The 24563-nt window shown below is 41.3% G+C and overlaps 1 protein-coding gene across 4 annotated transcripts in view; it reads right to left on the minus strand.

The window, feature by feature from the left end:
* pde4a (phosphodiesterase 4A, cAMP-specific) overlaps positions 1 to 24563 on the minus strand; it is an 86910-nt gene that overhangs the window by 18174 nt on the left and 44173 nt on the right. Inside the window, exons 3-8 of one of the 4 annotated variants that reach the window (XM_052139631.1) lie at positions 22309 to 22335; positions 14906 to 15091; positions 13000 to 13036; positions 12796 to 12866; positions 11925 to 11974; positions 10219 to 10331 (exon numbers count right to left, since the gene is read on the minus strand). In XM_052139631.1, the coding sequence (XP_051995591.1) occupies positions 10219 to 10331; positions 11925 to 11974; positions 12796 to 12866; positions 13000 to 13036; positions 14906 to 15091; positions 22309 to 22335 (484 nt within the window). Of the gene's footprint in view, positions 1 to 6815; positions 7415 to 10218; positions 10332 to 11924; positions 11975 to 12795; positions 12867 to 12999; positions 13037 to 14905; positions 15092 to 22308; positions 22336 to 24563 lie in introns of those variants that run through there. The other 3 variants (XM_052139630.1, XM_052139633.1, XM_052139632.1) reach the window with 3 other exon arrangements.

A 24563-nucleotide genomic window follows, 5' to 3' on the forward strand; every position in this document is an offset into this window, starting at 1 on the left:
GTTTGAGCACACATTTGCCCAATAAGCGTGCACTCAATCACCATTTCTTCAGAATTTTCTGACTGAAGGTCAAGAACGCATTGCTCATAACTCAAAACTCTGAAGTAGTAGTATAGCCAAGTTTTGCAATGTCTCGTTCCCTTAATCTCAGGAAACCAAGGTTATATGTGTAACCAGAGATGTTCCCTATCGATTCAGTTCACTCTACATTGCAGTGAAATGCTTTGGGGAACGGAGTCCCATCATTGCATTCTATGTAGCATCAAACCCTAAGATACACCAGGGTATAAACACTTGGAAGAAAATGTATATGAGGTAACGGGCCCGTTGGGTGGTGACTTAATATAAAATGCCTTCAAGTGTGTATGAAAATTAATATCCCCATCATTTCCAGAAACCATGGCTGGTTGGGCCATTTTGTACCAACCAACAGAACCGTTTCCTCATCCTCTCAGACTTTGCTGATGACAGAGTGAAGGGGACACACCGGGGGGAAACGTATATTTGTGTTTCGTCAGCCAAGTGTGGGCCAAGGCATCCACCCCCAGTGGGGCTTGGGACATGGTGTACCAAAGAGGGTAGTGAGCTGTCTCTGCAGAGGCGAATAGGTCAAATTCTGCTTTGCCGAACATTACCCAAATAAGTACACTAAGGTATATGCTATGAGCATGCAAACATAAGAGAGAGAATTGTTTGTATGTTGATTATTATGAACAGAACTCAATTGAAATGTCACAGGTGCAGATAGGCCAGAGGTCACCATCTATTTGCGTTTTGATGAGAAAATAATGGCTGTGACATTCTTACTGTGTACTGTATTGGGAACAACCACATTGTGTCTCTCACAAGGATATTTACAATGGTTTTTTTAACGCACTGAGAAATGCTTGGTAACGGGTGCCACGTGACTGTGTAATGCACGGTTGGGCGCTCAGTTTCACACGTGTGTTGAGGGAAGCTACCATTATAAGATGGGAGCATTTTGTGTGTAGTGTGGGGTGATTTTTCTCTGAGATGCCCAGAAGCGAGCCACGTGATTGCGAAATGCGCGAGTGGGCGCGGATAACACAGATAGCTGCCGCTTATCAGACGGGAGATCCTCACTCGGAGTGCGTCACACATATGTCCACAGCACTAATAGTGTAAAGGCTCAAGCTAGCTACAATAGACACCAGTCACCCGTGGTTATCACAGAGAGTGAGTTTGGTTGGAGAGGAAGAAAGAGTTTTTTTAGCCTTCAGCGCATGTAGAGGAGCCACTACGAGGTACGTGCAATATTCAAGAAGTGCAAGGAAGCTTTGCATTAAAAACTAACATGTTCCCAGTGAGGATAGCGGGGAATGGCGAGTCAAACATAATAGAAAAGGCATGAGCTCTAGAGTCCTATAAATGCTAAACTTCCATGGGGATTCTTCCCGCTGGGGACTGAAAGCGCTATATGTGTCATAGTACAAAGATGCTAAAATATGCCTGAGGACAGCAGCCCCTCTGATCTGCACACTCAGAGTAGGGCATGCGCCATGTCTCAGTAAGCTCCGTATGAATCTCAGGAAAGAATGTCTGCTTTCCGATCCATGGTCTTTTGATGTCGGACGGTGTGCAGGAATTTTTGGGCTCGACAGGAGGCTCCTCAACCGCCCATGCAATGACGTGGAGTAACTTGTATCAATGGCTCCTCGAATGCCTGCACAGTGACGTGGAGTAACTTATCAACGTATCAATGGCCATTCTCCCATGTCTGATGCTGCAAGGGACACGGCATCATTATCATCATTGGACCCGCCGAATACGACAACACCGGCTCATTCATAGAGGACAGGAGGTCGTCACGTGGGTAATGCACTGGCGGAGATCGAGGGGCTCATGGGGCTTGTGCCGGCATTAGATCCTCCTCGGGTTCTTCCATCTCTACCTCTTGGCCCCGCTGTGATTCTTCATATGGTCCCTCGAGACGTAACACAGAGGAAGCGGTTGGGAGGGCGCGGGAGGCAGAATCGTCCCTCAGAATGAGGGCGAACCTAGAGTGGAGCGTCTTGAGACTTATGTCCTCACACTGAGAGCAGTCTGTTCCCATGCTTCGACGTGTGTGCCGCCCAGGCAGCAAACGCAGCTCTCATGTTGATCTGACGGAACGATGTGTCGCTCACAGGATACACACAAGCGGCTCTTTTATAGAGGGTTTTATGTGACTTGGGCAGAATATTACACATATATACAGTACTGTGCAAAAGTCTTAGGCACATAAGATGTTTCACAAAAGCATTTGTCTTAAAGGGGTCATATAATGGTACATGCACTTTTTCAAGTTGATTGTACTGAAATGTGTGTTGGCTGTGCCTGTACACAACCATCCTATTATGATAAAAATCCATCCAGTGTTTTTGTTTTAATCTCCTTATATATTTTCCCCTGCCTCAAATCGAGCCGTTCGACCGTGTGATGTCACACGGTCGGACGCCCTCAGGATTGTTGATTGACAGCAGTGTTTCAACACAGACCGCCCTCGCTCGTGAGCGAGCTGTCAATCATAGTCCGTCATCATTGTTGATACACTGGAGCAGAATGGCGCCTAAGCGATTGTGGTGTTCTGTTCTTCGATTGTAATAACGAACACAGCAGTCATTTTGATGTTCCTAAATCTGAACCGCTGAAGACGCAGTGGCTGAGTTTTGTTTACGATGGGAATATTCCCCACGAGCAACGTCAATGCGTTCATGTTTGCGCGAATCATTTTTCACCAGACTGCTTTATAAACGAGGGTCAGTATAAAGCTGGTTTTGCTAAGAAGCTGCTGCTGAAAAAAGATTCAGTACCAACTATTTATATTCCCTCTGCACCGCCAGAAGAAGTAAGTGTAACATTTTATTAACCTTTATATTAATCTTTGCAAATCGCTAACCCTAACGGAGGGGCGGGGTGACCAAAGCTCATTATCATTTAAAGTCATATGCACTGAAACGGCGTGCTGAAAGCAGAGCTGTTTTTGAGCAGGTAAAATTAGTTTTCTTAAAATACTAATGAGAATTTTTAATAAAAGTATATTACAAAGTTTTCATTTAGACCCTAAAGATTCATATTAACTTGTACAAAAATGGCATTATATGACCCCTTTAAGATGGTAATTTATATTTTCAGCTTTAGTGTGTCAATAGGAAATAAAAATGTTAGACTCCCAAACATTACTTTAGATAGAACAACAGTGGCAAATTCTCCAAGAACCTTGAAACATCCTATCTGCAAACAACCAAGTAAAACTGTGTCCAGGTGCACCTTGGAGAATTTGTGCTGTTTTAAAGGATGGTTTTACTGGACTTTGTATGACATTAAGTGATAAATGAAAACTATTTATTCATTATTTTTGAAGACATCCTCACTATGCAACATTTTTCACAAGTGCCTGAAATCTTTGCTCAGTACTGTATATGTGGGAGTGGTGGTAGTGTAGTGGGATAAAACACTGTTAAGCAGAAGGTTGTCAGTTCGATTTCCAAAGGCACCACCATTGTGTCCTTGAGTAAGGCACGTAACTCCAGGTTGCCCGGGGGATTGTCCCTGTAACAAGGGCTCTGTAAGTCGCTTTGGATAAAAGCATCTGCCAAATGCATAAATGTAAATGTGTATATATATATATATATATATTTATATATCAGTTATATATATATATATATATATATATATATATATATATATATATATATATATATATATATATAATTCCTGTCTGGATACAGCCGGAAGCGGGAAGATTTCTTGCTGAAGTGATGAAGCTTTCACAGGCACTGAGAGTCAGGCGAAGAACGTCCTGATGCGTCAGGGAAATTCCGTCTCCTGGAAGGTGTCCATCGACGGCAAAGAGATGGCTGATCAAGACCAGATGATTGTCGTAGTCAAGACGAGACGATGCCAGTCTTCAAGGAAGAAAATTCGGAAGCAATGGTGATTGAGCTCCCGCTTATATAGGGCAAATGCGAGCCTAAAAAGGCGGGGCTCAAACACCATTGCTAGTCATAAGATTGCCATTATGATACAAGGCCTTCAACTAGGTTGTGGAAAAGGAATTACCAAAAGTGTTTCACCGCAATGTCAAGTGAACTGAATTGACATGGAACTCAAGATTTTACATAAATTATGATATTTCATAGGTCACTGTCATTGTTATAGCGTTTGCTCTATTAGACACAATTGACCCAAAGCAGCTGTTGGTGGATATTACCTTTTTTTACAAAGACATCCCACAAACTCTGATCGCAGTGAAAGATATTAAGTCATACAGTATATTATCTAATGATGATCTTGTATTATTAAAACCACCATATATGTTATCATGGGAGGAACGGGACCTGTCTCCACAACCGCAATGCATGGACTACTGTTTGTGAAAGGATAAGTGAATAAAAATAATGGCATAATGCTGAAATTATGTCTTTGCATTTATTATGATTGCAGGAAATAATATTGTTCATCGAAAAGGTTTTGATATCATATAATCATAATGAAGTAAAATCTTTAATCTATGTGGGTTAATAATTTAAGCAGTTAAGACACATATTGTATGTCTGATAGTAGTTATTATTTCTAAGTACCCAAATTATTAGGCTTTAGAAGTCTGTTAAATGTGTGAGGATGTGTATTCATCGACCTGTTAATCACACAGGCTCATTGAACCAAGTTAAAACTTGTTTTGCCAATATTTCAGAAAAGTACCCACATGATTTCTTTATAATAACTTTTATTAACACAAACTAACATTATTACATTTTATAAAGCTTAAAATATTATTAAAACTGCAGTGCTGCCTATTTCCACCATTGAAATCTGCTGCTCAAAAGAACCCGAAAGTGCGGTTTCCTGTGGTATGCCAATAGAGTAGACACGATAACAATGATCCCTAAAATATCATGATTTATGTCAAATCTTGAGTTTTTCCTCATCCAACGATCTTGATGGAAATTTAAAGTAGCCCAAATCTCCAATCTCTAATAATGCACAATAAGGTTTGTTTTAACCCCACAAACAACATTTTTGTTGCATTTTCAGCTCAATTTGTGTGAAGCACCCATTAAACGCAGCCCTTTTCTGGGCTGCCAAAAGAACCCCGAAGTGGCAGAGCGGTGTGTTTGTAAACAGCAACAGTAATTTGGGACACAGCAACACAGTTTGGAACACCATGGGGGGTGAGTAAATAATGACAGAATTGTAATTTTTAGGTTAACTATCCCTTATAGCAACTTGGATAGAACAAAATTATCCTTTAGGTACAAAGGAATGTGTACTGAAAATAAAGCTCACTGAAACCACAAAGCACATCCGATTCCACACCACAGGCCCTGGCAAAAACCCAAGGTTTGTCACTGCTAGACAGATTTGAACTCTTGTGTTGTGTTCAAAAATGACCAGCCCACTAAGATTGTTGATAAATCCCTCATATTGATTAACAGGAGTGTCTTTTTGTCACATTTTTTCTTATTACGTCCTAAAACATACATTTAACATAGACAATGACATATTGTAACTAACAGCAGACAATCCCGATTCAAACGAGCTCAAACACTACATAATACGATAAGTAGATCTTGAAATATTCCTCAAAGAGTGTACATGGAAAGACGATGCACAAAAGGGCACTCAACGCACATTGTGTGTGTATGTGCACACATGTCCGAGGATATTATGTGTGCAAATGTACATCCACATATGTGCTCATCTAAAGGATTGGCATGCTCCTGAACACTTCATATGTATTTTGTAGTCTAATCCATTAATTTCCAATGGGCGGTCACTTTAGACCAGAAACACTACAGGTGTAGCAAAGTGAAATAAAACCAGTAAACTTAGTGTGTTCAGAAGCCCCATGTGAACAAAATCATGGGATTTTATTCCAACTGGATGAAATAAACTACAGTTTTCAGAAAAAAAAGAGAAAAAGTTAATCGGTCAGTTTGAGTGACTCAAATTTAATATCATAAACATCCATGTCAAACAGCTCTTACAGCAGTTCACAAGTATAGGTTAGAGGAACTATGCAGCAGAGCAGTTAAACGCTAATTGAGCTGGGCCTACACTACCACATATGTGTCAGATGGAGACTGATCCCAGGCCAGCCTGAGACACAGTGGTGGAGAGGGGGCTGGAGGGAATGATAGAAGGGGGCAGGTGTGGAGGAAGGGGGTAGAGTGAGGTGGAGGCTTCCTGTACCACAAGCTCAGTGTGCAGGTTCTCTCATGTCCATCTCTTAGCTAAAAAAACAACATAAGTCAAGTGCTACTGCAGCAGACATTTTCACCCCCCCTTTCAAAGTGACACTGAACAAGTGCGCATGTTGTGATTTTAAACCTGGATGGTCTCTTGCAGTGTGAATGTGTATGGATTGTACTTGGATACACCTACAAAATACTGCCCCATGTGTTTATCTGCCCCACATATCTGATTCACAAGCATTTCATCTCAATCGCCTCAGTAACTTCTCTTTTTCCCTGTCCTTAGTTACATTTTCACATTTCAACCCATCATCATCATCCTCATGCAGAACAAACAGTTGTTCTCTGTTTAAAGGGATAGTTCACCCAAACATGAAAATTCTGTCATAATTGTTTCACTCTCATGTTAGGCAGAATGTTAGCCTCTGTCATCTTTCACTTTCATGGCATCTTTTTTCCATCCAGTCTGTCAGTCCCTGAAGAAAGTTGCTTAAGTTTGGATCAACATGGGTCAGTGATGACAGAATTTTCTTTTGGGGGTGAACTAACCCTTTAGGTATCTGGCCAAGTTTTGGTAACAGATACTCAGCTTTCTCTCTCTGTTTATAGTGGTCCTACCTGGTCCCACCAGCCAATGAGCCAGGGTTTGGAGCAGGTGTCACAGAACAGATCCATGAAGGGTGTGCTACGCTCGGCGGCCTCACCACCCCCATCTGCATCTGCCCCAAGCTCCAGCTCTGACCTTCTTCTCCCCTGCAGGGGGCTGTAGCTGGAGGAGTGGGCCAGCCGGTAGCCTCCGGGCACAGGTGAGGGGCAGGAAGAGGGTGGCGGGTCAATGGCCTCCACCACGCCCATGCTGAGGGTGACAGACGGCGTGGGCCGTTGGCAAAGGCAAGAGGTGCAGAAATGCACAGGTGCAGAAGCACGGCGGGTGCTCCAGCAACATGAGTGCGTGGTCAGGGTCTGGGCAGAAAGGCCACAGCCTAGCCGGCCGGGGTGCTCCAGAGTGACGGCTTCCCCCCTACAGGAGGGAGCAAATGGGGCAGAAGTCCGGCGGCGAGCACTCGCGAAGTCTGTCTCTCTACATGCAGCAAGCGGTACCAGAACCAGGCCCTCCAGAAAACCACTGAGTGGGCTCCACGGCAATCTGCACACAAGTGTCCCCTGTGAACGGCCCACCAGGAGCCATCCAAATCCACAGGCCGAAGTGACTACATCTCATCCCAGCAGCTGAATAGAGCAATCGAGCAAGCGGGGGTGGAACGGACAAAGATGGAGAGTGGTGACTGGCTGAAGGACACAGAGAGGATGCGGTGGGAAGGAGGACAGAGAAACTATGGAGGCAAACAAATTGAAAATATGGAGGCAAACAAACAGCTAATGGAGAGGAGAAGCAGGTGACGGAGACTGAGGGAGGACAGGATAAGGAATGAAAACAACAACAGTCAGACATGTAACAGCAGGAGTAGACAGCTGAAAGGAGACTGATGGACAAAGAAACAAACAGAAAGACACAGAAATGCAACAGCGAGAGGGCCTTTGGCCAAAAGTCAAACTACAAAAGAGCGATGGTCTGGAAAAACATCTTCCTCGCTCTCCCTGCGTTGATGCCCCTCCCCCACAGAGAGCTCCAGGACCTGGGCCCAGCGTTACTAGCGAGTTGTGTTCAGAGCGCACAGTCCATGGAACACAATACCAATCCTGTTGGCACAATGTTGCTCTCTTCCGCAGCTGTTTAATCCACACACAGCATCAGACTGGCCAGTGCTGCTCAGCAGATCCGCTGTCTCTCTCTCTGTCTCCCTGGATGCTGTAGACAGTTCTCGCAAGCTAATCAGCTGCTGTGGCAGAAGGCGCGTGCTTGGGTGTGCTTGTGGTGTGTGTGCGTGTATGCGCACCCTATGTGCGCATGCGCAGCAGACAGCATGTAAGAGTGGAGAAAAGTCTATGTGTGTGTGTGTGTGTGTGTGTGTGTGTGCGTGTGTGTGTGTGCGTGTGCGTGTGCGTGTGTTAATGTGTGTCATCTGCTTCAACATAAAAGCAAGCACTCTGCCTCTCTGTGTCACCCAATAGATTTTCCATTCACACACACACACACACACACACACAACGCACACGCACTCCTTTCTTCCCAAGTTGACATTCATCTTATCAAACATCCAAAACACAAGCAACACAGGTATAATATTGCATACAAAAATGCACATCCACAGCATTCTCTTTCAGGATAAGGGGAAACTGTACTATCTCTTTAAATAGGAAAGCTATCGAAGAGAGCAACTGATTTTTCATTGGCCGGTGTTGAAATCACATGCCTTACATCCACAGTGAAGAGCCAATTGTTAAACCAGCATGGCAGACCTTGCTGCGGCTATAGCAACGAAGGTTACAGCAGAAACACTGGCATCAGGACCGAACTGCTCCCCCTCCTCCCTCCCACAAATCCTCTCCTTTGCAATCTTCCTCTGCTTTTTTCACTCTCTTTTCACCTTCTCTCCTACATTTCTCAATCCAGCACAGCTTATATGACAAGCCTGATAAAGATGCACACAAAAGCTATTTGGCTCCATGTTTACAGGTAATTAAATATACATAAAAACAACACTTATATGGAACGGGACCATATCAGGATTTTCACTTGACAAACTGGCACACACAGTAGGCTATGCTCAAGAATATTTTTGCAGAATTGACACACTTCAACTTTAAAGATCAAGTGTACATACTCCCATTGTAATATGCAGACACTATAACTAAGCCATCCATTGGCTGATTTTTCCAAATAAGTTTGGCTCTGTGGTGCTATCAAAACATTGCTCAGTTGGTCTCGACCAGCCCAACACAGAATATTGGTAAGTTATGGGAGAGACTATTTGCTTGTCTTGCAAATGAGGGACAGGGGTAATATTCAGTAAACCTCTTTAAAACAAACAGGATTTTTGCAATTCTGTCTAGATACACTAGTGGTGAAAATTTTTTATACTTTTGTTTAAAAGAAATAGTTCACCCAAAAATGTCTATTCTCTCATAATTTACTCAACCTCATGCCATCCTAGATGTGAATAACTTTCTTTCCCCTGCAGAACACAAACAAAGAGTTTTAGAAGAATATCTTTGGTCTGTAGGTCCATACAATGCAAGTGAATCGTGACCAGAACTTTGAAGCTCCAAAAAGCACATAAAGGCAGCAGGAAGGTAATCCATAACACTCCTGTAGTTTAATCCATGTCTTGAGAAGCGATCCAATTAGTTTTGGGTGAGAACAGACCAAAATATAACTCAATTGTTTCATGATTTCAAGGTCTTGGAGCTTGACTCATGCGCAGATTGCTAGATGGCGCTATGAAGTGTAATCAAGCTTGAAATCATGATCGCCAAGGAGACTGTTTCTGTCAAGATTTATAGTGAAAAGGTAGTTATATATTGGTGTGCTCTCTCCCAAAATGTATAAGATAGATTCAGAATACATGAATTAAACGACAGGAGTCTTATTAACAACTTTTATGCAGCCTGTATGTGCTTTTTGGAGCTTAAAAATTTTGGTCACCATTCACATGCAAATGATGTAAAGTAAATGATGATGGAATTTTTATTTTTGGGTGAACTATCACTTTAAATATGGCAACCAGAAAGTGTCTAAACGATTATATGTCTGCATATATTTCGTTTTAGAATATAAAACCCAACAAATGTGTATGTTTTCCTTTAAAAAAAAAATTGCTTATGTTATCTTTCTTAGACATAAATGCCACTTTGATATTTTATTATTGAATGCAATGATATTCAAACATTTTTAAGTGTGACTTAAATGTCCAAATAGGTTTTGGGGTCCAATGTATGTGATCTCGGAATGGAAAATGACATAGGGAATGCCATTAAGATGGTACTGTAGGTATAGCAGTATACTGCCTGTAGAAAACGTTCTGGACTAGGAGGGTGAGATGGAGAGGGAGAGAGTAGAAACTACAACAGGAACAGAACTAGGCAACACAAATGCAGCAGTAAGTGAATAAAGAAACACCTTGTTGGAGGCCATCTCGCTAACAGAGCGGTGGGTCTGAATGGTCTCCAGCTGGTCCAAACACCAGTCAAGTTCCTCCAGAGTCTCACGAGCCATCTGCTGGTATGTTTCCTCTACACATGACAAGAGAAACGACCATCAGCACTTCATCACAACAGCACTGTCACGTGCACCTGGATCTAACACTCACTATAGGGCACAGTGTGAACTGTCTTTGTGAACTGTGGGGATGCGGTTATGCCAGTAGTACAGAAAGAACTGCCTGAGTGATGTCTTGATAGAAAACTTCTTAGCATGAATATTTCAAGAGCTTTATATGAGAGATCAAATATTTAATATATTATGGATTTTTCCCTCACAAGAATGAATATTCATATTTTCTCAAACCAGAGGAATTAGAGAATTAAAATCAAGGAGGAAGACTATTGCTGTTAATGTGCTGTGGGAAATCATGAAATCAGAGATGTCCCAAAACGGACTGGATCACTTCAGAAGATGTTAATTAAACCACTGGAGTCTTATGAATTACTTTTATGCTGCCTTCATGGGCTTTTTAAAGCTTCAAAGTTCTGGCCACCATTCTCTTGCATTACATAAACCTACAGAGCTGAAATATTCTTTAAAAAAATCTTTGTTTTTGTTCAGCTGAAAAAAGAAAGTCATACACATCTGGGATGGCATAAGGGTGAGTAAATCATGACAGAATTTTCATTTTTGGGCGAACTATCCCTTTAAGACCAGGTGTAAACAGGTCCATAGGGACATCATAACGGACCTTTTTCACAGACCTGTTATGACACATTTCCGACCTCTTAAACAACGTAAATGAAGCAAAGGTTTTTTATATTTCCAATTGTAAAATATTTTGTGCAAATGTATAACATTGTACTGTATTATATTACCCTGGAATAAGTTTAAAAACAAAATCAGTTACCACAGCTGCGATGAGGCTTCTAACACAGCTGGTGAGAGAGTGACAGAAAATTTGGCCTATTTCTCTCTTTTTACTGCTGTTATCCAGCACTGTATATTTTTATCCTTCTTTTGCAAAGCTATGAAAGCCTAATCGATTTTTTTTATTTTGCTGTTGGAGCAAACGGGTAAACAAAAACAAAATTTGCTTCCCACATTCAGCACCGTTCAAGTTTACCCTGCTATGCATCTGCTTCAGCTCTCCAACCCATACATTTGAAAAGGGTACACTGAGCAGACATTTTGCATTATTCATGTATGAGGTGAGAACATGTGGGAGACCAAAAGGTCTTACCCATAAGGCCTCTGTGTCTGCACTGAGCAGTCGATAGACAATCGGAATTCCTGAACATTTGTAGCTCGCCGGTCGCTTTGAAGCTGTTGAATACAATTTCCTTGTTTCATTTTTTTTCTTTTCACACTTCCTTTCTTTGTGAATCTGAATAGATTAACCTTTATTTCACAAACTTCAACATGGGGAGCACCTTTGTATTATTGCTGATATGCTTCATAGTTCACTTTCCTCATATGAGCTAGCTGCTGAGAGCTATTCTTTAGCTGCTTCAAGAATCTGGTTAAATTCCATTGCCCATATGGCTTCACTATTTCTGGTGCTGTAATGCATTTTTACTAGCAACAGTGTCTACAAGAGGAAGTGTATACGTAAATGTGAGAGAGGCTGTGTGGGAGATGGGAAGCTGAACAGTGACTAAGTTACAGTACAGTAAACATACCTGAGAGCGTTGCTGGGGGAACGGTGGGGTGGCTTGTCACTGGCGACCTTCTGTGGACAACAAGACAATAGCATCAGTGATAGTGGAGTGGAGGGCCCCCTCTACTGGAGAGAGGCCCATTCTCATACTTGTTCTGAGCTGAGCAATTCTGATGTTCACATAAAATAAAGTGTCGATGTCCCTGATTTAAGATATATTTATTTTGTTATTACAGTACTGTGCAAAAGTTTTAGGCACTTATGAAAAATGTTGCATAGTGAGGATATCTTCAAAAATAATGACAAATAGTTTTCATTTATCAATTAATGTCATGCAGAGTCCAGTAACAAAGAACTAAATCAATATTTGCCTTTAAAACACCTGCTTTGTGGGGGCAATGCCTTCTCTTGCAGAATGCCCTGTTCTTCTATTCTAATCTATTCTATTTGCAAACGTAATGCTAAAATGTTTTTTTCCTATTGACACAATAAAGCTAAAGGTAAAAATAACCATCTTAAGACAAATGTTTTTTGTGAAACATCTTAAAAGCCTAAAACATTTGAACAGTACTGTATATGTGTTGACAGCATACTTCAACAAGGGACGTGTGTAGGGGCAAGGGTTATAAAATATAATTAGCTCAGTATAAAAACAATAAAAGTCAATGGAAAGTTCCAACCATGACAGAAAAAAGAAATATGTGTGGGTGGGTGTATGCGTGTGAATAAAAGATTTATTTATCGATCATGAATAAATGATGATGACTTCAACGTGACTACTGCTGTCTATCAACGCAAAAACACTTTTGTAGGTAAGGAGACACCGCTTGCCATAAGGGGGCAGAGCAGAGACAAAGAAATTGATGCATCAAAGCTGGAAGATGTGAACTGACTTGTTGGTGGGAGTCGTGACATTTGCGAGAATGGTGAAGTTGCTTCTGACAGTTCGTAGACTAGCCAACACCTGCATCGAGGAGGAGAGAAAGAGAGAGAGAGAGAGGTTGAACTGCAGGATATCAGTCAACTCCACCTCTGCAAGTCATGACAAGCAATTAGCAGTCATCATATACTGTTTGCCAGACACAACAAAGGCTTACCTGAGCAAAAGGGGTGACTATGAGATCTTCAGCATGACTGTTGGAAGAAGGAGAGAAAAGAATAAGTTCCAGTCCATATCTATGTTTGCAAGTTCGTTTATAGGAATATAGTAAAAGCAATTTGCGAATTATGCAGTGTTTCCATCCTATGTGTTAAAGAGAACAACATCGTTTGCTAATTGGTGCATAATAGAAATGAAAATGGAAGTTGAAGCCACAGAGGCTTTTTTATTAAATGTAATAACTAACTTAAATGTAACAAATTAAATAACTTGTTAAATAACATGTTTGCTGGCATTCAGCGTCAGGTGCCTTATATCTGGGAGCGAAAGCATCTCAGACCATTCTGGGAGGTGATAAAAGTCAATAATTTTGATGACAGGCTTTGGCATTTTACAATAACCTTTTGAGATGATATGCGCTGATATTGATAATATTCTCTGAGCGAATTAGCTATGCATTCACATGATTTTTTGAGGCAAAATGATTTTAAATGTGTTTTTCTGTTAGTTTATATGCATGTCTTCTTACCAAATTAAAAATGTATCCACCTGAAGTGAACCTATGCATTTTGGAAACGTTATTCGCATTTTGGTGTTTCCTTCCAGCATTTTTTATGCGATATTCCAAAATGTGCATAAAATTACGTGGATTGAAACCCGGCTATTGATTTTATGGTCACACTTTTATTAGGTGCCATTAACTACTATGTACTAACATAAAAATACATACAATACAATGCACCTATTTTGTAACTGCATGTTGTTCTGCAAATTTCTCACTAGATTGACATTTGCTGCCACTGAGGTTGAGGTTAAAGAGTAGGTTTAGGGTTAGGTTAGATTTTAGGGTTGGGGTAGGGTTAGGGGTTAAGTTTAACAGTGTAACTACATATATGCAACAACACAAAAGTATATACTTATTACATTGTATCAAATGCTTAAGTACATAGTATTTAAATACAACTAATATAAAGTGGGTCTGATATTCTTAACAAAAAATCTAATAAAAGCTATATGAAAAAACTAAACTAATACACATTTTCATGACTCCAAAACGAACTAAACTCTGTGTGTTCCTGACCATGAGTTCATTTTAGTATGTGATACAAAGGATGTTTTAAAATGCCACTAGATATCAAAACTGATCATATCACTTCAGAAGACATGGATTAAACCACTCAAATTGCAAGGATTACTTTTATACTGCCTTTCTTTCCTTTTTGGAGTTTAGAAGGGATGGTCCCTATTGACTTACATTGTATGGATATATTCACATCATCTCCATCAAAATATCTGACTTAAATGCCATGTTAAAAGAATTATCATTTTTGTGGGAACCATTCCTTTAAACAAATTTAAATAACAGAAATAACTATAAATAAGAATCATTGAGAGAAAACGATTTAAAACTAAACTAAATTGGAAGGACAAATTGAAGATTACTATAAAAACAAACACAAAAAAAAAAAAACAGACATACATTAACATTGCTTCCAGTGTATGGGAAGAAAAAGATCACTTTGATAAAACTGTGACCCCTTCCATTTACTTTGCTACCAGTAGAACTTTTTCAGTAAATGTTTACAACTGTAAGATGTCTAGAAGTCATCCTCATGTGTGAGGAAATAGATTTAGCTCAGTATCAAAACCTGCATTTTTTTATGGCCCTAATCCATAGGCGACTGTCACAGCGGTCACTGCTGTGTGCCGAGAGCGTGAGCATTTCAGAGGGTGTAACTGTATTATAGTGAGACGGGTAAAGAGGGATTTAGTTGATGTGCTTAAATGCCCATGGTGATTCTGGGACAAAAGAAATTCCTCTGAGGCCCTTTTAAAATGAAGAGTGGAGACAGTAAACTGTGAAGGGGGTGAGTGTGTGCTGTGTGGGGCAGGAGGCTTCTTACCCCTCGCTGTTGATGGAGGAGTTTCGTGACATGGTCTTGGGGGACACGTCATAGTCAGAGTCGGATCGGTAAAGGAAGGATTCCCTCCTTTGACTCTGAGGGAAAGAGGGATGAAGCACCAGCCCAGGACTCGCCTGCGAATCCATAGGGCTTCGGCCAGGAGAGGGCCCATTCTCCCCATCATAGCTGAGGAAAGAGAGAGAAAGTAAAAATGCAAGTCTTGTCATTTAGTTTAAACACAACATTGCCAGGGGCAGCATTAGATTTCCAGTCTCTGGCCAGCACAGCACAAACAGAGATGTGGAACACAAACAATCATGATTGCCTCTTACTCGGTAGAGACAGTAAACGCTCTCTGAATGTATAAAGAGCTGATGAACACTGTGTCACCCTTAGCAGCCATTAAAAGAAATCACCAGCCTAATCAGAGAAGAATCCTCAGCTGCCACTTCACAATTATATACAATGGGCACTCTGTGGCTCAAAAGAATAGTTCAACAAGAATGAAAATTCTGTCATTACTTGCTCATCCTCATCCCATACTAAACCTGTATGCTGTTGTTTTTTCTGTGAAACACAAAAGGAGAAATTGTAAAGAATCTTTACGCAGCTCTTTACCATACAAGGAAAGTTCAAAATGGCCAAGGCTGTCAAGCCCCATAACATTTACATTTACATTTATGCATTTGGCAGACGCTTTTATCCAAAGCGACTTACAGTGCACTTATTACAGGGACAATCCCCCCAGAGCAACCTGGAGTTAAGTGCCTTGCTCAAGGACACAGTGGTGATGACTGTGGGGATCGAACCAGCATCCTTCTGATTAAAAGCTATGTGCTTTAGACCACTACACCACCACCACTCTAAACTTTTAAACTGCATCCCAAGTCTTCTTGTTGTCTTTGACACCATAATGGCATTGCTTCTCATCATTCTTGGATGTAATCTGATTACAAAGTAATTAATCAATGAAATCGAATTACTTTTTAATACAAAAGTGGGAAGACGGACTATTGTATTACTGAAAAACTATGCATACCTCGAGGTGGTAATGCGGCCATGACACATTATTTAATCCATTTATTTAAATGTTTTTTTTATTTTGTTGAGCAAAAAACTAAAATGTTATTTTCTGTAATCAGTAAAGTCAGTAATCTGATTACAATTTTGGAGAAGTAATTAGAACCTAAATTAACCATTGTGTTCTTGTGTGTGTTAAAACCGAATATAACCCACCAGTTTGAATATGCAGTTGAATGGAGAACAAGATTTAAGAGCTGAAGTGGAGGGAAAGATTTTCAGTGAATAATGACTAAAATTCAGTCTATTTCTCATACAAAGATATTGCATCACTTCAGAAGACTCAGAATATAGCACACACGTTATATGGGCTAATTGTATCTATATTTTATGGTATGTGTTTTTGACAGCCATGGCCAAAATGAACCATCATTGTAAAGATAAGTGCAAAAAGATTCTTAAAACAAATTCTCCTTTTGTGTAAAAACTTTTTTTAGAGAGTTATTAATTCCAGAATTGATTTTTTTAGGTGAACTATTCCTTTTAGCTGTATAATGTACACCGACAACTGCAGAAGCGCTAATCCGCACAGTTTTGGCAATAAACATGTGACTAGTGGAAAAGTACTGTATACAGTGTGTGTCCACTTCTGTGCTTATAAAGTGTTATTTATTTGTTCAGTTATTTTGGCTCTGTGATAAAGAATGAAGACAAGTCTTCCAGAGAGCCTAATGATTGCAGAGCTAAAAGAGAGCACAAAGCCTACTGCAGGTAGTCATTTGCAAGTAGTAATCAACATGCATAATGCCACCAAATCCAACCTGTATTAGCAAATAATGTAATAAAGTATAGAGAGAATGCAGGCAGCAGTGTAAAGTATACAGCTCATCCTCATGCATCCATTGTAGGGTGTGCAGGACAAAAAGAACCTAAAGAAACTAACAATTAATGCTTTTCTGCATTAAATGTGAACTTATGTTCCTCAAAGTCACAAGTGTAGACAAACAACATTGTGCTTAAGTTTTCTGCAGTGTGCGCTTTGAGTCATCTTGGCTGGACGGCCACTTCTAGGGAGAGTAGCCACAGTACTTAATCATCTCCATTTATAGCAAAGCAACAATTCTTGATCGTAGGACTTCTGAGATCTCTTTTTTGCCAGGCATGGTCCACTTCAACAGATGCTTCTTTAATGGGATATGTTTAATAAAGACAAAAAAGATTACAATTGTTTGTGTATTTTAGCTTAATCACATTGTTGTTTGTATATACTTTTTGATGAAGATGTGATCACATTTTATGACCAGTCAATGCAGAAAACCAGCTAATTCCAAAGGGGTCACATACTTTATAGTGCCAGTGTATATTATAACATTTGAAATCTTTAAAGCCTGCCTTCATTAAATATTACCATGCCACTAGACAATGATAACTAAGCTGAAACTAAAACAACCTTAACTAAAATAATCATCAGGGTCCCAAGGTCTATGGAAAACATTATCAAATTATCATTGAGTGTGATCTCTATTAAATAATTTACAAAAATCTTTATCCAGTAATTGGAACAATTGGAAAAATCCTGGATTAGTTATGGAAATTAATTGGTCTGAAAGTGTTGGAACCCTGAATCATATTGTGAAAACTAAACTTAACTAGATGAACACCACGAAAATAAAATCGGAATAAACACTCAATTCAAAACAGAAAAAACATAACCCTGGCTCCAGCGAATGAACCTCATTCATATGAATAAACAGCTGCCCATGGAGCTCTAGGTTGAGTCAGGAGTTGCTGGGGTCATGAGCCTAGTGAGAGAGGAGCAGAGCAGCAGCGGGAGGGCGCTTGCATAGTTCCAGTCGCCTCAGCTCTGGTTCCAGCCTCCACTGAGTCATCACAGGAATTATGGGTACACAGCACCAGCAAAACCTCAAACCAAAGCCGACACTTCTGAATTAAAGCATCAGAACTTGCCACCTGCCAAGACTTCAGTCTCTCTCTCCTGCTGTCAGTCACTCTTCCTCCCCCTCACTCCCTCGCTCTAACAGACAAAATACTAAAACCCCTCTTCCCACACACAGTGCATCACGCATTTGAGATTGTCTCCTGCCCCTAACTGCATAACCGAAGGTAGTTTTCGCCTCTGGGTATGCAGAGCTTCTTCTATGGTTCAATACTTTCCCCTACTGAAAAGACTTGCTTAAACCAGCTTGAATTTCCAAACTAGTCCAAGCTGCAGGGTTTCCACTCTTTTTGACAAAAGAATAACCATTAATTGTCTTCTACTTTTAGATAGATTTTACTGGATAGAGCTGTGGTCACACTAGGCTTTGAGTATGCGCACTAATTTCAGACACCCAAACAGACAGTATATGATGTCACACTTCTGGTTTAATAAAGAATAAATCACAAATAATGAAAATATATGCAGCCGTGAAATATGTATTCTTTGTATTGAGCCAGTATCAGTGTGTTAGCGTGATATTTCGATCTTCATTGGTCACACGTCTTCTTGTCATCCAAATTTGCATTGGAGAGTTCACAAACTTGAATTTTGGCATACAGAGGAATGTACACAGCGTTTGTTTTGAGATTATATAGCAATTTTAAGTTTAGAATACTCATATCAAACACGTTGAACCACTGTCCATGATTAAATTAAGTTCAGCCAAAAGAGCTATTTTGTGTGTATGTGTGTTTTCCACAACTTTTGGTTCCCTGAAGCTAGTTTTTGCTGGTTAGTTCAGGTTTTGGGCTAGTCTTGCTGGCTGACCAGCATAACCATGTTGTTCTTCAGCAAATAAAATATCAGTCAACCAGCATGGGTTTTCCAACCTGATCTCATTACAAGTCGTAAGAACTGTTCTAGATAGCAAATTCATCAGAAATTGTACGAGTTGGCCCATACAAAACATACAACTTGTACTCTTTTGTGCAATGAAAGAAAGAGAAACCTTATTATTAAGGTTATTCACATTAGGTTATTCACATTCATCAGTCTTTTTATTCCACAATGAGTAACACATTTGTCCACAGACAGAAGTGTTGGATTAGAGGTTTCATGATTTGAAATTATGTTGTTGATTGGTTGGTGTGTAAATAACATTTGTATGTTTTTATTGAGGCAAGTTATACAACACTGTACGATTCCGCCATGTCATTCAAATTATTACAAGTTGTCATGATACTGCTGATCTTTCTGATAAACCAGATTGACCAAGGAAGGCTTGCTTGGTTAAGACGCCTGGTATAGGGACAACAGTACACCAGCATACCATACTGGGGACCAGCTGCTGAAACATATGCCATTGACCAGCAAAACTGGGTCCTTTATTCCAGTTGTTTACAGTTTCCTTTCCGCCTAGACACCAAGCGCTACCACACTTGAAATGTACCCGAGCTGGCTCTCTCAAGCAGCTGCTATCTCCTTTCACTGGAGATCCTGAGTGATGTGAATTCACAGTAAACAGGCCCTGCCTGTCCTCTCTACATGCCCCCTGGGACAAAAAACACCCCAGGCTCTTGACCTGAACCTCACCTTCCCATCTAAACGCCTCCCTTTTACAGTTACTCGGTCTGCTCTATCCTTTTCTCTCGTGCCTTATTGCACAGCTCACAGAGTTCTTCTCTCAGCAATAGGGAGACTGAGCAACAGATCAGACCTCTAAAGAAGATGGGAGTGTGTGAGTACTCAAAAGAGAGAGAGAGAGAGAGAGAGAGAGAGAGAGAGAGAGAGAGAGAGAGAGCGAAAACATGAAGGATGTGTGGAAGAGCAGGAGAGACGGGGTGACTCATGGCCTCATCTAAATATTTAATTGCCCTAAGTGCATGCATGCTTTCTTCCAAAATCACTTTATTTTTCCAGCATCAACTCCAACACCAATTACAAATGAAAACACACAGTTGACCTTAATGTGTGAACGCACCACAGCCTGTCACTATCAGCATAACTATAACAGTCGGGTAGCTCTCAGTAAATCCATTTCCTATTTTTATGAAGAACAAGCTCTTTTTTTCATCATTAACACGCCGCCTTTTGCTCAGAGCACGTTGCTTTTCTTGCACTGTATTCATGTCTGTGGAGGTACTGTGTGTGTGTGTGTGTGTGTGAGTGTGTGTGTGTGTGTGCGTGTGTGTGTATGTGTGAGAGAGAGTGAATGTGTGGGCGCACATGAATGCTTCTGCTTTTCTGTCTGTGCTTCACTTTAATGCCTCCTGTAGTCATGTGACATTTGTGCTGCTCAGAGACTATCCACAAAGGAGCAAACAGTAAGAAATGAGAAGCCTTGTCAACCAGTTTTCCCCTCTCCTCCCCTTTTCTGTCTTGTGCTTCGATCCTCCCTCGTTCTCCTTCACCCTGTTTCTATCCCATTCTACCTCTCTCTGGCTTTCTACCATTCCCCATCTTCTGTCTCTCAAAGATCTCTTCCTTTCACTGCTTGTTCTCTGTAATTTGTCTCTGTGGCTGTGACTCAGCCCAGAATAAAAAGCATGCAGAATGCATGCTGGGATATTGGAGATCTCGTTTGTTTATAAGGCACAAGAGACACACTAACTATACCCTTATAGACACACCATCAAAGGGCATTTTTTTGTGCATGTGTGTTTTTGAACCTGTCGTCGCGTCAAACGCTGCATTGCTACCTCTCAGAAATTCAAACTGAACTCCAAGAACTAAGAGAATTTTCATGGTTTTAGGAATTATATAAATAGCACTAGCATTTCCATAAACGTTGAGTTGCACATGTAGTTACATTTCCAGTGTGCAACTGTAGTATATTAATGGGCATAAACAATATTGAGGAAGAAGAGGTAATTATCTTGCTTCAGTAATCAATGAGGGTGGAAAAACGCATTAAGCTTTCATTGTAGATAATGTACATGCAAAACACACACACACAAACACACACACACACAACACACACACACACACACACACACACACACATACACACACACACACACACACACACACACGCACTCGCACACTGTGATTGCAGGATATGCTACTGGCAGCTCTCTCTCTTTCATTCCGTGATAACAGAACCCCTGGAGAGTAGCACTCCGGACAATGACATGATGATCATATGGGGCACAGAGGAAAGGATTTGCGCCAGCTGGGTTATTCTTTCACATAAAAGATAACATGCTAACGTCAGAGCCTCCACGTGCCTCTGAAAACAAACCCTAGTGCATTGATTGGGCCATTTATGTACTGTATCTTCTTCGCCTCACTAAATGACCTTGGAGTGACTGTAAAAATCTGCAAGCTGACAATAATTCCAAGAGACAAGAAAGGCAATTACTGCTTTGAAATACAAAGGTGTTCTAAACTGATGTGCACCAAATTCTAAAAATAAAGGACACGATTACACTGTAAAAGTCCCTAAGGAAGAATTAAAATTCATTAGAGCTCACACATGTGCCGCCTGAAGGCTTCACACAATGTGAAATATCTTCCTAACGTCTAATAGGCTGCCTGAATATGACAGCACAATTAAAATAATTTGATAAATGTTGTACTGTCCTCTATGTGGTCTGGTAAGGTAAGAGTAGAGGCATGGTTCTTCTGTTCAGAGCTTTTTGAAGTGGCAGGTTTGAAATTAATTGAATTTAAAGCTGGGCCTGTGAGTAATGGTGCGTGTAATACTCTAAAAGAAGCAGCTTTGAGTCATGAGGATTTGAACTAAAACACGACTTGCCAAATAAACGCGTGCAATAAAAGTCCCCATCACAATCGTAAGCATCACCCCCACATAATCTCAAATTCAAAGCTGTATAATCAACACCTCATCCGTCATCTTCAACTATTAAGTAATCTTAGTGTCCCACCTAAAGTGCATACTATAGCACTAACTCCCCATCTGCTGCAACAAAAGTGCTCCGGCAGCTTATTTCCAACGTTCTCACTTACAGCGCATAAAGAAAAGAATTTGATTATGTTCCATTAATACCCTGGGTTTAAAGGCTTTGAAGTTTGAGTCAAGAAGCTGATTGGATTAATTAAAAATTTGCTGTACGTGAGGGACAGCATGGAGGATTTACAGGCTCACTCATCCACTGACTCCTTTATTGATTTACTACCAGTAAACACAATACCTGACCCCTAGAGATTCTGATCTACAAGTTCCCAGTGCACAGGGCTGCACTTCATCAGGGTAGTGGAGTGAATTCTTTAAGTGGGAAGAGCAATTCACCACAAAATAATAATAAAAGAAAAAATTCTCTCTCAGTTAACGATTAACGCCTCCCCCGACCCCCAATCACCTCCGCTCTCGCGTTCACAGCACAGCAGCCTGAATCGAGAGTGACAGTAATTTCCTGCCTCCAGTTTCTCCTCTGCCAAGCACAGATGCTTGTTGCTTGTGCACACCAATGCCCCCAATGACTGCTTACACCCCCCACCCCCCACCCCCCTCCTTTCCTCTGCAAGCAGTGTGCCTCAGCTGGGCATTTAGCACCTGGTTGATTGGTGTGTTTGGGGAGGGGGCCAAAGGAGGGGGGATATGTTGGGGAGGTTGGGGGGCACTCATAAAATCAGTGGCAACTGTATATAGTGCTGTCAAATTGCTGGCTCTTTAATCAGCAGCTGATGCCTTCTGATAGTGCTTTTATTGTGGTGCTCTGTCCCTTTGGCAATGCATTACAAGGAACTGTGTGTTTCATCATTACCCGCACTGACTCACAGAGATATTTAAAGCTTGTGGAACACAAGTCTTCCAGAGTCTTGGTGAAACCTTTACAGCTCCTGACATTCCCCCAGACAAGATCTAGCCTGCCTGCCTCTTCCCTGGCAACAGGTGAGGGACATTGGTTCGTTAGCATCACCCCATTAGCCCCTGCTGGTAGATGCCGGAACTGCACCTTATAAATTTCTCCTATAATGGACATTCAAAAATATGTAATGAATGTCTATTGTAATGAAATAAAAAACATTCCAAGCAACAGATCAAGCATAAATATTTGTGTGTGACAGATTGGTCTGTGGCGGAGTGACCCTTCCCTCTCTCTCGTTATGGTCACCCCACCTCATAGGGCTGTCCTTCAGCCAGGCCCACAACTGGAGTGGGCTGGATATGAGGAGAGGTGCAAATTAAATTTTTCGCATGTGTGATCAAACCAGCCTTTCAAGACCAATCTGTGCAAATGAACCCTTTTGCATGTGTGATCAAACCAGTGTGATTCCACTAGGCTGGGCTTAGAAGCGTATGATCAAACCAGTGCGATCTGCATTCGAGCTGCTGTTTACCAGCAAAAGAGGGACTGAAGTAGTTGTCATTATGAACCAGCTGCTCAAATATTCTTTTCAACATCGCAATATCTTTACATTTATATGTTACAAACATTCAAACTATCACTAAATAAAAGATAAAAGAAGTTAACATTGGAGCTGACAGTTTTGATGCAGCGATACGGACATGTTCTTCATGACTAGTCAGTCCACTCAAGCCTTCTCCCATTCTGTCCGTCACTCATTCACTGTTTGATAATATATAATCTGATCTTCAGAACACCTGCTGTGATATAATTTGTCCCCCAGTGCATCGCTGTGAAGTGTTTTTTTAATTACAGCACGCATTAAAGAACTCACACTGAGGGGTCCGTCAGTACAGGAGAAAATCACGTGCGAAAAGGTTAATGAGCCTCGTTTGGGCAGTGGATGATGAGGCACACCTGATGTAAGTGGAGCCCCATCAATGCTGCCATAAAAATGCAGAGCACGCCTCTCCTTGATGAGCTGCCTTCTCTCTCCCTTGTGTGCACACACTGGTGTCCTCACAGGTCCTGAAGCAGAGTGGTGAGGGTACCGGCCGAATTAGATGTGTACACGCACCTCCAGCCCTCCACCCTGTTGCTAGTTAGATGTGTTTCTGGGGGATTTGAGCATGCTTCGTGGCTGACGGGCAGGGATGCCGGGCCAACCTTCCCCTTACACAACATGGCCCCAGAGAAACAGATCCGCCAAAGAAACCACCGCCCCTCGCGCCCCGGAACCCAATGTGGGGTGTGCGTGCGACCGCTGAAACCCGCCCACGTCCTTGACCATTCGTTTAGACACTCCCCATCCTGCACTGAGCCCCATTTCACAGAGAGGATGCCAGATTCCACTTTATTTTGAACGGACAGTATTTTCCCCATTTATGAACATTTTATATTGATAAATATTTAAAATAAACCAATTAACTCCAAAGCCTGATGTCACACCCATCGTGAGCATCTCTTGCTCACTTCTCCACAGGCTTATAAAAGTGTGAAATTGACTTGTAATTTTTGCTATCTGCTGCCTTTGTTGGGTGATCAGTCACATGACACGTGGTGTTGGAACTAAGCCCCCTCAACCCCTTGAGCCTTCAGATCATGTACTTCCAGGGGTTCCTGTATTAGTAGAGCAACTGCCATTGAGATAATTGGGGATGCTCATGGATAGCTCTCTCCAGAAGTGGCAATTGCTTTAAGACTACACGGGGCTGTAAGCTCCTTAAGCGCCTGGAACTTCCATCGGACATGGCCACTGATTAAAACACGCCCCCTCTTATCAAAACCCCACCTTTCAAAGATACCGTTGTACTGTTGAGATTGTACTGGTGCAGAACGGTTTTGAAAAACAACAGTGGCAAAATAGCGATGTCATCTGACAACAATT

Source organism: Xyrauchen texanus, chromosome 12 (genome assembly GCF_025860055.1).
Source record: "Xyrauchen texanus isolate HMW12.3.18 chromosome 12, RBS_HiC_50CHRs, whole genome shotgun sequence".
Lineage (NCBI taxonomy): Eukaryota > Metazoa > Chordata > Actinopteri > Cypriniformes > Catostomidae > Xyrauchen > Xyrauchen texanus.